Source organism: Cotesia typhae, unplaced genomic scaffold (genome assembly GCF_013202065.1).
Source record: "Cotesia typhae breed Kobodo isofemale line unplaced genomic scaffold, CoteBio_Ctyphae scaffold_45, whole genome shotgun sequence".
In the NCBI taxonomy this organism is placed as follows: domain Eukaryota; kingdom Metazoa; phylum Arthropoda; class Insecta; order Hymenoptera; family Braconidae; genus Cotesia; species Cotesia typhae.
Window position 1 is genome coordinate 969,254 of NW_027423777.1, and position 13,473 is coordinate 982,726.

The 13,473-nt window shown below is 29.0% G+C and overlaps 1 protein-coding gene across 1 annotated transcript; it reads left to right on the plus strand.

The window, feature by feature from the left end:
- The first annotated feature begins 6,121 nt into the window (after positions 1 to 6,121).
- LOC141536890 (uncharacterized) lies at positions 6,122 to 7,484 on the plus strand. Its single transcript, XM_074257674.1, has 2 exons — positions 6,122 to 6,895; positions 7,270 to 7,484. The coding sequence occupies exon 1, from the start codon at positions 6,149 to 6,151 to the stop codon at positions 6,599 to 6,601; it is 453 nt and encodes a 150-aa protein (XP_074113775.1). The 5' UTR covers positions 6,122 to 6,148; the 3' UTR covers positions 6,602 to 6,895; positions 7,270 to 7,484.
- Positions 7,485 to 13,473: the final 5,989 nt, after the last annotated feature.

Genomic DNA, 13,473 nt, shown 5'->3' on the forward strand with positions numbered 1-13,473 from the left:
TAAAAAAAAAAAAAAAAAAAACTATGACTGTAAATTTTTTCTTGACATTTATTTGGTATCATTTTAAGTAAAATTAAAAAATGCTCAGATGTCGGATGTTTTTAAAACCATACCCATGACCAAAATTCTTATAATTATTTAAAATAAATAAATTAAATGTAAATCAGTGTAAGTATAATTTATTAATAAAAATTCCAGATGGCGAACAGCGATTAAAAATAATTTAAAATGTGTTATAATGATTAATGATTGTTTTCATTAGACAAAGAAATTTTAACAATAAGAAATTTATAATAATTAATACAATATTAGTTTGATAAAATATTATATAAATGAAAGACTATGTTGTCCTTCTTCATCTCTTTTATTTCAAATTTTTTTTGATCAGATATCAAATGATTAAATTTATTTTATTGATTAAATTCATGAAAATAGTTCCGTAAAATGAATCAATTGTGATTGAAATTTCGTAATATTTTTATTTCTATTCTATTTTTTTTTCTTTCATTTAATTTGACAACTAAAAATACTTCAACCATTAAATTTAATGATAAGAACATAAAACTATGTTAGCTACTAATTCTTTTTTAACTATTTGTCTTTAAAATTTTAGTATTTAGTAAAAATTGATTTATGATTATTTTGAATCTCAGACGTTGGGTAAATTTCGTTGTGGGAATTCTAAATTTTTATTAAATAGAATAAATGTAATTAAATGATTTTAAAGTCGTACAATTGATAAATAGCATAAAAAATCTAAATGTTTTCAAGTTTTAACACGCTTTTATAAGCTTGACCGACATGTATTTACTTATTTACTTACATAATAGAATTTTTGACTTTATTTTTACCAAATTTAAAATGTTTGAAAATTTACTTATGCATCTCGAACCAAATAAAAATTTGATAACTTTATCCTAGTGTCCTGATCTGGCTTATTGAGATGAATAATGACTAATTTTAGAAGTTAAACACACATTATACGTAGAATGACAATAAATATCATCCTTATTTTAATTAAATAAAATATTAAAATCAAACGTTTTTTTATTGTCAAACTAAACTAAAAGGTAGAAAACAATTTTTAATAGTTTTCTGGAACTTAAAAATAAGAATACAATGATTAACAAAATATTCATTTTATTGTGAAAAAGAAAACGTAGAGTACTTTTAACAATATTTTTGGATTAACTCTATTTTTAAAAATACCTACATAAAAAAAATTAACTTGAATAAAAAAAATAATTTCGAAAAACTTTATCGTCTTAATTTAAGTAGAAAAATTCTTAAATTTCACTTGAATTAAAAATTTTTCGTCTTGATTTATAACAATGAAACTCTTCAAAATTGTTTGCTTGGTTCGAGAATTTTTCTCTTGATTTAAGTTAATTGTTGTTTCATTGTACCAATGAAATATCGACATCAGTTAAATTCGAAATGCTTTATTTACAATAAAATCAATTTTTTGCAAATTACTCTAGTCATAAATCAAATTTATTAAAAGTTATTATTGAGTTAAATTTGCGATTAAAACATGTATTATATTTTTTTTCAACTTTTAGTTTTATTATTCATTACTCTGTATCATCATTATTAGTTAGATTTAATATACAAAAGTTTCATCAAAATTAGTTTAATGTCTTCACGGAAAAAAATAAATAGTAAATGCAACATGATGCAGTCTTGGTAAATAAACATGATGAAATCATGTTGCAGCCACATGATTTGTCATGGTTCGGCTACATGACAATCATGTTGCGGTAGCATGAGAAAATTATGTGGCAGCAACATGATTTTCATCTTTCAACAACACGATAATCATATTGCAGCCACATGATTTGCCATGTTTCGACTACATGGTGATCATGTTGCAGCCACATGATTTGTCATGTTACGGCTACATGACAATCTCGTTGCGGTAACATGAGAAAAATCATGTGACAGCAACATGATTTTCATGTAGCCTCAATAACATGAAATTAAGCTGCAACAACTAAATATTTATGGTTCAGAAAAATTATTTATTATCAAGCAACTAGATTTTTTCGGATTTATAATATTGCAGATGAAAGTTAAAGTATATTATCAAATTAAATCATTTGTAATATTAAATTGTTGCAGCTTAATTTTATGCTATTAAGGCTACATAAAAATCATGTTGTTGCCAGATGATTTTTCTCATGCTACCGCAACATGATTATCATGTAGCCGAAACATGAAAATCATGTTTCTGCCACATGATTTTTCTCATTCTACTGCAACATGATTATCATGTAGTCGAAACATGAAAATCATGTTACTGCCACACGATTTTTCTCGTGTTACCGCAACATTAAAGACTATCATGTAATTAAATTAACTTAAATTAATGTAATTTTTGGATTAAAGTAACATTAAAGACTGTCATGTAGCCGAAACATGACAAATCATGTGGCTGCAACATGATTTCATCATGTTCTTTTACCAAGACTGCATCATGTTGCATTTACTATTTATTTTTTCCGTGTTAAAAAGATATTTAAAGTTCTAAAAATTATCTTTATTCCACTGTTGTAAATAAAATCCATAAACTTTGCTATGAAAATTTTTTGCATTTCAGTGATTCTTGTTAACATAAGTTCACATCATTTTCAACAATTTAGTTGCTTATTATGAAATTAATGACATTGATTTTAGCAAGTTATTTTGATGGACGAATTTCGTAAAAGTGTGAAAATATTTGACCTCGGATTGCAACCAATAAATCTATTGCGATTTAAATAATAATATAAACTTGGAAAACAAAATACGTTTTAAACTAAACATATTTTCTCATATGATAACGCATGGACTAATTTAATTACTAACAATAGAATTTTATTAATTACACAGATGATAATTCATTTTATGGAGAGTAAAAAAGAAATCTTCACTCTAAAATTAAAATTATTTAATCCTCATTTAAAAAAATAAATTTAATGGGTCAGTAAATTATAAGATCCAACCACTCGTTGAATGAGAACAAAAATTACAAACATAACACATTTTCTTGATTACTTGTTAATTATAATTGGAGCCGTACAAGTTAAATAAAATTTATTTACGAATAAATTTAACAATTAATGCGGACACACTTGGACTGAGTGTCATCTCATATTTGTCAGTTTCTTTTTATTTGATTTATAAGTTATTGACGCTTGAATGTACATCGTCATCGTTTTTATGATATCATAAAACAATTCACGTGGTATGAATTGCTTTCAAGAGTTACTCCTATATCTTCTTTTTTTTTTTTTTTTTTTTTTTTATTTATAAGTATACAAGGGCACTCCAGAAAGTGCGTACAATTTATGGCAAGAAAAAAACTATAAAATATTTAAATTGATTAATTATCAAGATAATAATTAGTTTAATATTTTATATCTTAGGTCAGTGATACGCCTCTTTAAAGTAAGACGCCTTTTGGTATATATTTTTTTTATAAAAATATTTTCAGAACTTATCAAAATTTTTTTTACATCCATATATTTTATTATACATAATTTTTATTTTTTTTTTCTTAGAAAAAAAAATGTAAACTTATGATATTTTTTTCTTTTTGCATTATCACGATAAAAATTTTTTCACACGCCCTTTTAGTATTTGGAACGAAATATTCTGATAATTTTATAAAGCGCGTTTTTAAGCAATAAATGCAATAGTTGAACTGGCGTGATTAGAAAAATTCAACACTGAGAAAAAAATTAGGAAAACGGTTGACCCTGAAGGCAATCCCTGCAACTTCTCGTTAATTCCATACCTAAGCTCTCAACATTTTACTTCTTCGAGCTCAAAAGTCTGATAGAAGTTTGTAGAATACTATTTTTTGATTTTCCAAACCGCAATAACTTTTTTGGATAAAAATAAAATTTATATTTACATTTAAAATAAACTAAACAAAATTTTTATAAGAGTTAAGCTTGTTAAAAATAAATTTATCCTGAACAGAAACTTATCTAAAACTTATATAATCAGTACAGAATTACAGGTTATAGTGAAAAATAAGTTTAAAAAAAAAAGAAAGTAAACTTGTATTTCTGTTTGTCGACGCTTATGAAAATCAAACAAAAAATTGTGAGTTCTGACCCACTCAGGTAAAGCGTCCGAATTTTTATGACTCGTAAGCCTTTTCACAAAAGGAATGACAATAGAATATCATTGCAATCGCTTCGGTTTAACAGAGGCCATAAACACTTGTCTCAAATTTTAAAAATTAAATAAATCAGAAAATTTGGTGGTGGCAAATTTCACAATTTGCGCGTAATTCCAATATTTTACCCTTTATAAATGCTAATTCGAAACAAATTTCTATCCCCATTTGATCAAAAGATAGTGAGTGACCATTGTTTATAAATTATGAGAATAATTTATGGAAAAAACAAAAATTTGTTTTCATCATTGCGTTTAAGAAGGTTCAACTAATCACCAAAAAATTCAGCGTGAACAAAAAATTTGAATTTACGATTTTACAGAAGTCTAAAGTTGATGCTTATTTTGAGACCCAAAAAAAACCCCGTTTTTTAATCTTTTATTGTTTATATTTCTTGTCAAAAATTTTTTATAAATTAGCAATTTTGGATAAAGTTACATAAAACTTTGACTCATCGATCGATATGTGTCATATTTCAATGACATTTTTTTGAATATAAGTTACTCGCGTTTTAAGGGGGATAGCCACTGTAAAATTTCGGAAAAAAATTTTTTTTTTTTTTTCATTAAACTGAAGTTTATATATTCAAAATTATGTATTTCAAATTTTATAGAAAAATTCCGAATAGTTTTCGAGTTATAGTCATTTTTATAAAAGCGCGTCGATTGACCGTTTTACGCGCGGCGCTTCGACGAAAACGTCGCCTGCTCGCTCCGTCTTTGATTCGTACGGGTTGGCGATTGTTTTCCCTCACGATTGTCAACCGTTACAATTATTTGACTTTTAACGTATATTTTTTCTTATTGTTGAGATACTGTACCTCATAGTTTAGTTGTTTTGTATGAATACACACTCGTTCTTTAATTTATTGAGTTTCTTAGTGTACTCGTTATTGTTTACTTACTTATTTTTTTAAATCTTCTGATCTTTTTTTTTTTGTTTATTTAACAAAAAAATTTGTTAAATAATGGATCGTAAACAAAGTAAAGTTATTAAAAACGAAAGAAAACTGCCAAACGACAGGAAAAAATTTAATCGACCGCTCAACAGATATGAAACTGAAAAAATACTGGCTCTCAACGACGTGATAGTGCTTCCAAGAGGAAATTATCACAAAAATCTGATTGTACAATTGATTCGAGTATTAGCTACAAAATTATAAATTTTTTTCGATATTTAATTTACTAAGTGGCTGTGTATCGTGTAAAAAGTGTGGTGGTGATGTAAACTTTACTGAGACAAGTATTCGAGGATTAGGTTTTAAACTAGTTGTGAATTGCAAAAATGTGATCCAGTTTTGATAAATTCATGTCCACTCATCAAGAATGCGTATGAAATTAATCGCCGTTTCATCTTTGCAATGCGGATAATTGGTATTGGGTTATCTGGAGCTGAAAGATTTTGTGCTTTTCATGGATTTACCACGACCAATGTTCCATAGCTTTTACGATCGTCTGGTCACACAAATCAGAAATGCAGCTAGAAACTGTTGTGATTTAGTGTTGAAAAAAGCTGCTAAAGAAGAAATCCAAGAAACCTGCAAGCATTTAAAATCCAATGACATTCCTGGAATTTCTGTCTCCGGTGACGGTAGTTGGAAGAAAAGAGGGTTTAAATCTTCATTTGGTATATCTTCTCTAATTGGTTACTTCACTGGCAAAATCGTAGATGTAAGTATGAAATCCAGTTATTGTAAGATGTGTGCGCTAATGAGCTCAAAAAAGGAACAGCTGAATACGATCAATTTATGCAAGACCATGCTCTAGACTGTCCAATAAACCATGAAAATTCTTCTGGACAAATGGAGGTAGATGGAATAAAAGAGATGTTTATGCGATCAGAGTTATTACATAACGTTAAGTATGTAAACTATATAGGTGATGGTGACACTAAAACGTATAAAAATATTTGTGATGCTAAACCGTATGGGGACATGGTGAAGATAAAAAAAAGGAATGTATTAATCACGTGCAAAAACGAATGGGCAGTCGACTAAGGGCTTTGAAGAAGCAACGAACTAACAAGAAGACAAAAACAGGAAAAGAAGAAAATACACAGAAAAGTTTAGGTGGGAAAGGTCGATTAACGGACAAAGCAATTAATGAATTTACAAAGTATTATGGTTTAGCAATCAGACGTCATTCTAATGATGTTGATGAGATGTATAATGCTATTTGGCAAACATTTTATCACAAGTTTTCATCACCCGAAGATCCGCAGCATTTTCTTTGTCCTGAAGGTGCAAATTCGTGGTGTCAATTTCAAAAAGCTGTGGCAACAAATACTTTGGACTCATTAGTTGAAAAACCACCACTTCCTGCAGATATTGCGGAAGCTTTAATACCGATTTATGAAGATCTATCGAATCCAGAGTTATTGGAACGATGTGTCGGTGGGTTTACACAAATAATAATGAAAGCTTCAATGCATTAGTGTGGCAGCTCGCCCCAAAAACAAATTCTTCTTGTTCCCTTATTGTTGAAATAGCTATATATATTTCAACAATTACATTCAATGATGGGGCTCTAGCAACTCTGAAGATATTAGAGAATCTCGATGTTAAAGTAGGACCAACACTCTACTCATACTGCGCTGAGCGCGACGCTACTCGGGTTAAAGCTGCTGAAAGCCGCATGGAAACGGCCAGTAAAAAAATAAAAAAGTCAAGGTCAATACTAAAGATAAGGAGGAAGAACCCTCATATGGCCCAGGACTTGATAGTTTGATGTGAGTATGAATATTTTGTGAAAGACTAGATTTTAAAGTTGCGAGAATCTTCTTAAAACTTTACTCGTGTTTTTCTCAAAACGACTTTTTCAAACTTTCCGGTACTGTAACTTTCGTAAATATGAACCGATTCTCAATTTTTTTGTTTCCCCGTATTCGTCTACTTAGTGGCTATCGTCGCACGTAGGGGATTTTGAAAATTTTAATTTTTAAGATTTTTTAAGGCTGTTTGAGTCCAAAAAAATGAGGAAAAAAGACGAAAAAATTTTCAATATGGCGCCATTTTTTCTCAAATCAAAATTTTCAAAATCCCCTACGTGCGACGATAGCGACATTCCTATAGATTAAAATGCCGTTTGGTTTTTTTGTTTCAGATAATCCGTTTTTGAGTTACAGTACCGGCAATGGAGGGGGAAATTTTTTTGGTGCTCTACAAAAATGTTTATAACTTTGTGATAACAAAATATTTTTGAATAAAAATTTAGGAGAATTATCCTCAACATATACTTTATAAAACAAAAAAAACCCGATCCCCAAATTCCTTTATTATCCTAGTAAAAAAAATTCCCGAAAATTGCCTATTTTTTCCAGCGTCACAGTGGCTATCCCCCTTAAAAACGTAGCCAATACTTTTTGACTGTACAGTAGGCGCTTAAAATTACACTTATGATGCTTTCGAGCTCAAAAGTCTGATAGAAGTTTCATAGAACACTATTTTTTGAATTTTCAAATCGCAATAACTTTTGAGAGAATCAAACGATTTTCACGCGGCTGGCGGCATTTGACGCAGTTTTTTAAGCCTCATGAAAAAATTTTGTTTAATTTGATCGAACTAGGAATTTCGGAGTGATTTCGAAAAAACACTTTTTTCGGTTTTTTTTTATTCACGATATCTATCAAATGAATAAATCGATTTTGACCGGCTTGGCGGCAATCGACATGGTTTTCTGATGTTAAGAGCTGATTACACAGTAAAAAATTTTTCGTCATTGTGTAGAGTGTTAAAATTTGTGTGTAAAATATTACACTCTAGTGTGTAGAATTTTAGATTTCAGTGTGTTAAATCATTAAATCAACACATGATAATGTTAAATTCTACACACTAGAGTGTAATATTCTACATACAAATTTTAACACTTAATACAATGACGAAAAATTTTTTACTGTGTGATTTTGAGAATCGATCGGTAAAGCCGTTTAAAAATTATTTAAAAAAAACATTAGAAAAAATTTTTTTTGTGGTTTTTTTGAGATTCCTCAAAATCTACCGGTCTGAATCGGTCCAAATTATAGTTAAAATTAAAGTTTGGCTAAGCCCCTTCAAATGGCGCCGACCGCGATGAAATCGGTCAAGCCGTTCAAAAGTTGTAAGCGGTTCATATACTCAGTCACATACATAGAGATATAGTGACAACATCGCGGGAATTGTCAGAGAACCTTCCTGTGACCTTAAAACGTCGAGATCTGATGAAAACTCGATTTTTGCAAAACGGGGTAAAACCAATAACTTCTCGATTTTCTTAGCGGAAAGTTAAAAAATTTCTCTTAGAAAAACGAGAATTGTTATAAAACGAAATTAATTTGTCAAAAATTTCTTCTTAGATGAAAAAATTAAAAATTTTTTCACAATAATTTTCTGATTGAAAAAAAGTCTTCTGGTTTGGAAAAAAACAATTTTACATAGACCACTCTCGAATTTTCATCCAAAATTATTTTTTCTCAAATCTAGAAAACTTTTTTCCTACAACAAAGTTACTGTGAGAAAAATTTTGATTTCTTCAGCTAAGAAATAAAATTGTTACATCACTCATTTTTTACAAAAGAAATTTTTTTTCCCAGTGAAGCAGTAAATAATTAAATTTTCTAAACTTTTTACAAAGACATCAGTTGACTATTTTAATGCAGCAAATGCATTTCCAGCAATTTTATGATCATCAATCATATTGTCCTAGTTCATGCAGACATTGTAGTACTATCAATTGATAGGTAGATAGAGTTGAAGTTGTAGATAAGGGATGTATATATGTACATCAATGTCAGAGTAGATGTACAGGGTACAATTGAAACAGAGTATGAAAGTAAATATATAGATATATGTGCTTTCTCAATACTGATATCGATTTTACAACACGTAAAACTGCCGCACCTTCTCTACAACCTCTTTACCCCGTTAAGTTTACCTGGGGATGAAATTATAAAAATTAAACAAATTACTCCTTTGCAAGCAATTACTGTTGTAAAAATAAAAGTGATTACCGCTTGTAATTAAGGCTTTACAAAAAAATTATGACACGAAATCATTGAACTATTGATTCGCTTGAATTAGTAAAACTTTTTATTACCATAATTGTTGTGTGATTAATGTTTAGTAAACAAAATTGAAAGCATTATGTCAAGAGTAAATACCAATTTCAACCACCTAACTGTAGTGAATATCAACAATTAATCTACCTCAATTTAAAGTTTAATTTATATTAATTGAACGTTAAATATATTTATTTATCATCAAATCAAATTGATTAATCTTTACATTAATTTAATTCTTCATTTTTTAGGTTGAAAAGACCTTGGGGCGAGCCATTAAAAGCAGGTGCTATCTTTGACGGTCAATCTTACTGCTAGTTATATATATTTTTCTTGAGAATAACATGAAAAAAAAATATTTATATCTGGCACACATTGAACTCATTTAAAAGTAATTTTTAGTCTGATAAAGCGAGTTACCGATGTACTAGTGAGATATACACGTAAGTTCTATTGGACATTCAATGACGTTGTTTTTACGTCTACTGTTTAATTTATTCAAATTCTATTTTATGAATAAAATAGATAATAAAATATGAAAAGTATAATAATTTCCAATATTAAGATAGTATCACAAATATCACAAGTATCAAATGTTCCATACAAAGCCTTATTTGATTTACGTAGTTAATTTTCCTACACGGCAAAAAAAAACGTACACAGAAAAAAAGGGTCACTTTAGCCAAGAAAATATTTTTCTTCCTAATTATTTTCTTGAACGAAAAAAAAATTTTTTTTTTGCCACAAGAAATTTCACTTATTCCAACAAAATTAATTTTTTTGCTTTAAGAAATATGTATCTTGATATTAATATTAAGGGCCCAAACTTTCAGGGAATTTTTTTTTTTTGGGTTCTTGCAACAAAATTTCACGATGAGACGAAAAAAAAAAAAAAAAAAAAAAGAAAAAATAGTTGAAAAAAAAGCACCCCATGGGCTCATTATCTGATATGTTCTTTTAACATTTTTGAAATCTCCGAATGTGCCCAAATTAGGCTTGATATAGTTACATATGCGATTAAAAATAGTGTTAAAAACATCTGACAGAGAGCGCATGATCGCTGAATCGTCTCCTATTGAGAAAGTTAAAATTGAAGTATTTAAAAAACATTATTTCTGAAATTAAATAATTTTTTTACCCCCCTAGGGTCATTGTCTGATGACATTGAATTAATATAACATGTTAATTGATGAACAGATTTTTAGTAGAAAATTAAAAATTATTTGATATGGCTAGAAATAAAAAATTGTTCGTATCAGAAAATTCTAACCCTATTTCATAAAATTTTTACTATAATTTTAATGATAAGACCATTTTAAAAAATTATGTGAAATTTATTAATAGTGAAGTTTGAAAAAATTGTTACCTTTGGCGTTAGTCTTGTTTTCGACGCATAAAATCTTTCAATTCTTGATTCTAAAATTATACGAGTAAGTCAAGTTATAATCAGTTTTAATCAATCGACAAAGCATAACTTTGAAACATTATAAATTAAAATACTAATGTAAATAAAATTTTGTTCTAACATTGAAGCTGTAATCCACAGAAAAAAAATTTAACTTGAATCAACATGAAAATTCTTGAATCAAGAAATTAATTTTGAAGAGTTTCGCTGTCTTGAATCAAGACGAAAAATTCTTGAATCAAGTAAAATTTACTTAAGCCAAGAAAAATTTCTTAGTTTAAGAATTTTTCTATTCAAATCAAGAAGATAAAGTTCTTCAATAATATATACTTGATTCAAGCAAATTCTTTTTTCTGTGCAAATTTTATTCTGAATAAAATTAATTCAAGAATTTTAATTGGTAATTTTAAACTATTCAGTAAACTTCCATTGAAAAGTTTCTAAAATATATCAAAAACACGCCCTGTCAGGAGGTAGTGGGTGAAAATCGCCAATCGTATTCCCGAGTACTGAAGGGTGATTTTACAGCATCCTTTCTGACTGTTTGATACTGCGCATATAAGGGATTCATCTTGTTTGGGATGAAAATGGCGATGAAAATCCAGTCGTTGAAATCACTGATGAAATGAAAGAAAAATTTCGCAAAATAATTTATTGATTACTGATTTTTATAATTTTCAAAATGTTTGTACCGTAACCGTAAGATATTGAAGATAATTCGTAAATTAACTTATTAAAACCTTTCATTTATTTTGCAAAAACTATTCATGCGGATCTTTTATGTGAAAATATCATTAGCAGTAGCACAAAAGCAACATAAATAATATTTACTTTTCAGTCGGTTTGCGGATAAGTTTTAAGACTCCCAAGGGAAACATCATGGAGTTAAATTCCAGCCGACCAGTCTCGCCATATTAGTCTTTCATTCGCGGTTCTGTGGTCATATATCTATGTATTTTCATGTAACATAACACATATATATGCAAGCGTAAAGGACAATCTACGTTGAATTGACAAGTTCAAAAAATTCTTGCATAATAAATACTTTGGAAATCTAAATATTTTCTTTTTTAAAATTGAAATCACTTTTTGTGAGGAATATTAGATCTATAATATTTCCAACGTGGAGGCAGTTACAGACGCACGTCCTTGAGTCGAAATTTTTTTCAATCTACATGAGAATTCTACTTGGTTTAAATTTGACTTTACTGACTGAAAATCATACACCTATCAACCATGAATAAACAGTTACACAGAAAAAAAAATTAATTTTAATCAAGTAAATAATTTTGAAGTTCTTCATCTTTTTAATTTGAGTAAGAAAATTTTTAAACCAAGAAATTTTTGTAAACTTTACTTGATTTAAGTTAATTTTTTTTTCTGTGCACCGATTTATCAATCATGAAAATAATATTGAATCAAGACTCAATATTCTACATACAAAAAACAATTTTCTTGCGCCAAGAAAATTTTAAGGCAAACAAAAGTTATTTTGGAGCAAGAAGAAATTTTCTTGGCTCAATAAATTTATCTTGTCTCAAGAAACTTTGACTTCATTCAGGAAATTTTCCATCTTCCTTGACATTTTCTTGAGCCAAGAAAATTTACACTGCAGTCAAGAATTTTTTTTTTCAGTGTAAGAATCAATATTCGAGGAATAAGCAGTTCAATTATAATTAATTTTACAAAACGTCATGATTTTCATCAAATAAACAAATGTTTATACACATAATGACATCATTAAATGCATAATCCATTTGTTAAAATTCCCGGTATGGGAAAAGAGAGAGAAAACCGCGAAGTTTTATTACACAGTAAAAAATTTTGCGTCAATGCGTCAAAAAATTTTGTGTTAAATATTTAACATTTATGTGTAAATTTAACATTTATTGTGTTAAATTAACACAAAAAGTGTTAAATATTTAACACAAAATTTTTTGACGCTTTGACGCAAAATTTTTTACTGTGTATTTTGGTATTGAAGAAATTTTAAGAATTTCACGAAAAACTAAAATTACTAAGATTAATACATGTATAATTGCCCTAGAAAATTCTAGAATTCCCTACCACATAGTTTTTGAGAAATCATTGATAAACTAGTAAAGTAAACAAATAAAGTCATCCTTGGAAGTAAGTAATAATAAGGAAGTAATAACCCGTAAGAGAAGCGACACTAGCGAATGAAAAAGACAGCAGTAGCATAAACTATAGGTTGGGAAAGAACTACCTCAATTCATTCGTGAGATATCGTGAACGAAGAATTTGGGAATAGCATATTAATATATCTTGGCAAAGGAAATAAGAAAAGCCTCAGATCACATGTAGTTATTGGTCGAGGCGAAGCCGAGGTCATCAAACATGTAATCTGGGGTTTTCTTTTTTACTTTTCAAGGGCTGTATACTATTTTTTGTCCGACGACGGCGGAAAGTGGCAACTTTGTTTAGCGCAGCGGGATAAAAGTTGCCGTTTTCCGCCCGAAGGGCAATAGTATATTACACACCTAGAGAAGTAAAGTAAGACATGTCTCAGATCATATGTAAAGGCCGAGGCGAAGCCGAGGTCAACAATTACATGTGATCTGAGGCTTTCTTATTTACTTCCCGAGGAGTGTATACTATTTTTTTGCTCGACAAAGACAGAAAGTGGCAACTTCGTTTAGCGCAGCGGGCCGAAAGTTGACGCTTTCTACCCGTCGAGCCGAGACGAAGCCGAGGTCAACAAACATGTGATCTGAGGCTTTCTTATTTACTTCCCTCGGTGTGTAATATACTATTTTTACATAATGTCGACATTTCTTTCTGAATTGTAATCGATTTCAAGAGATGATTTTTAGAGCTTAAAAAACTACGTCGATCGCTGCCAAGAACG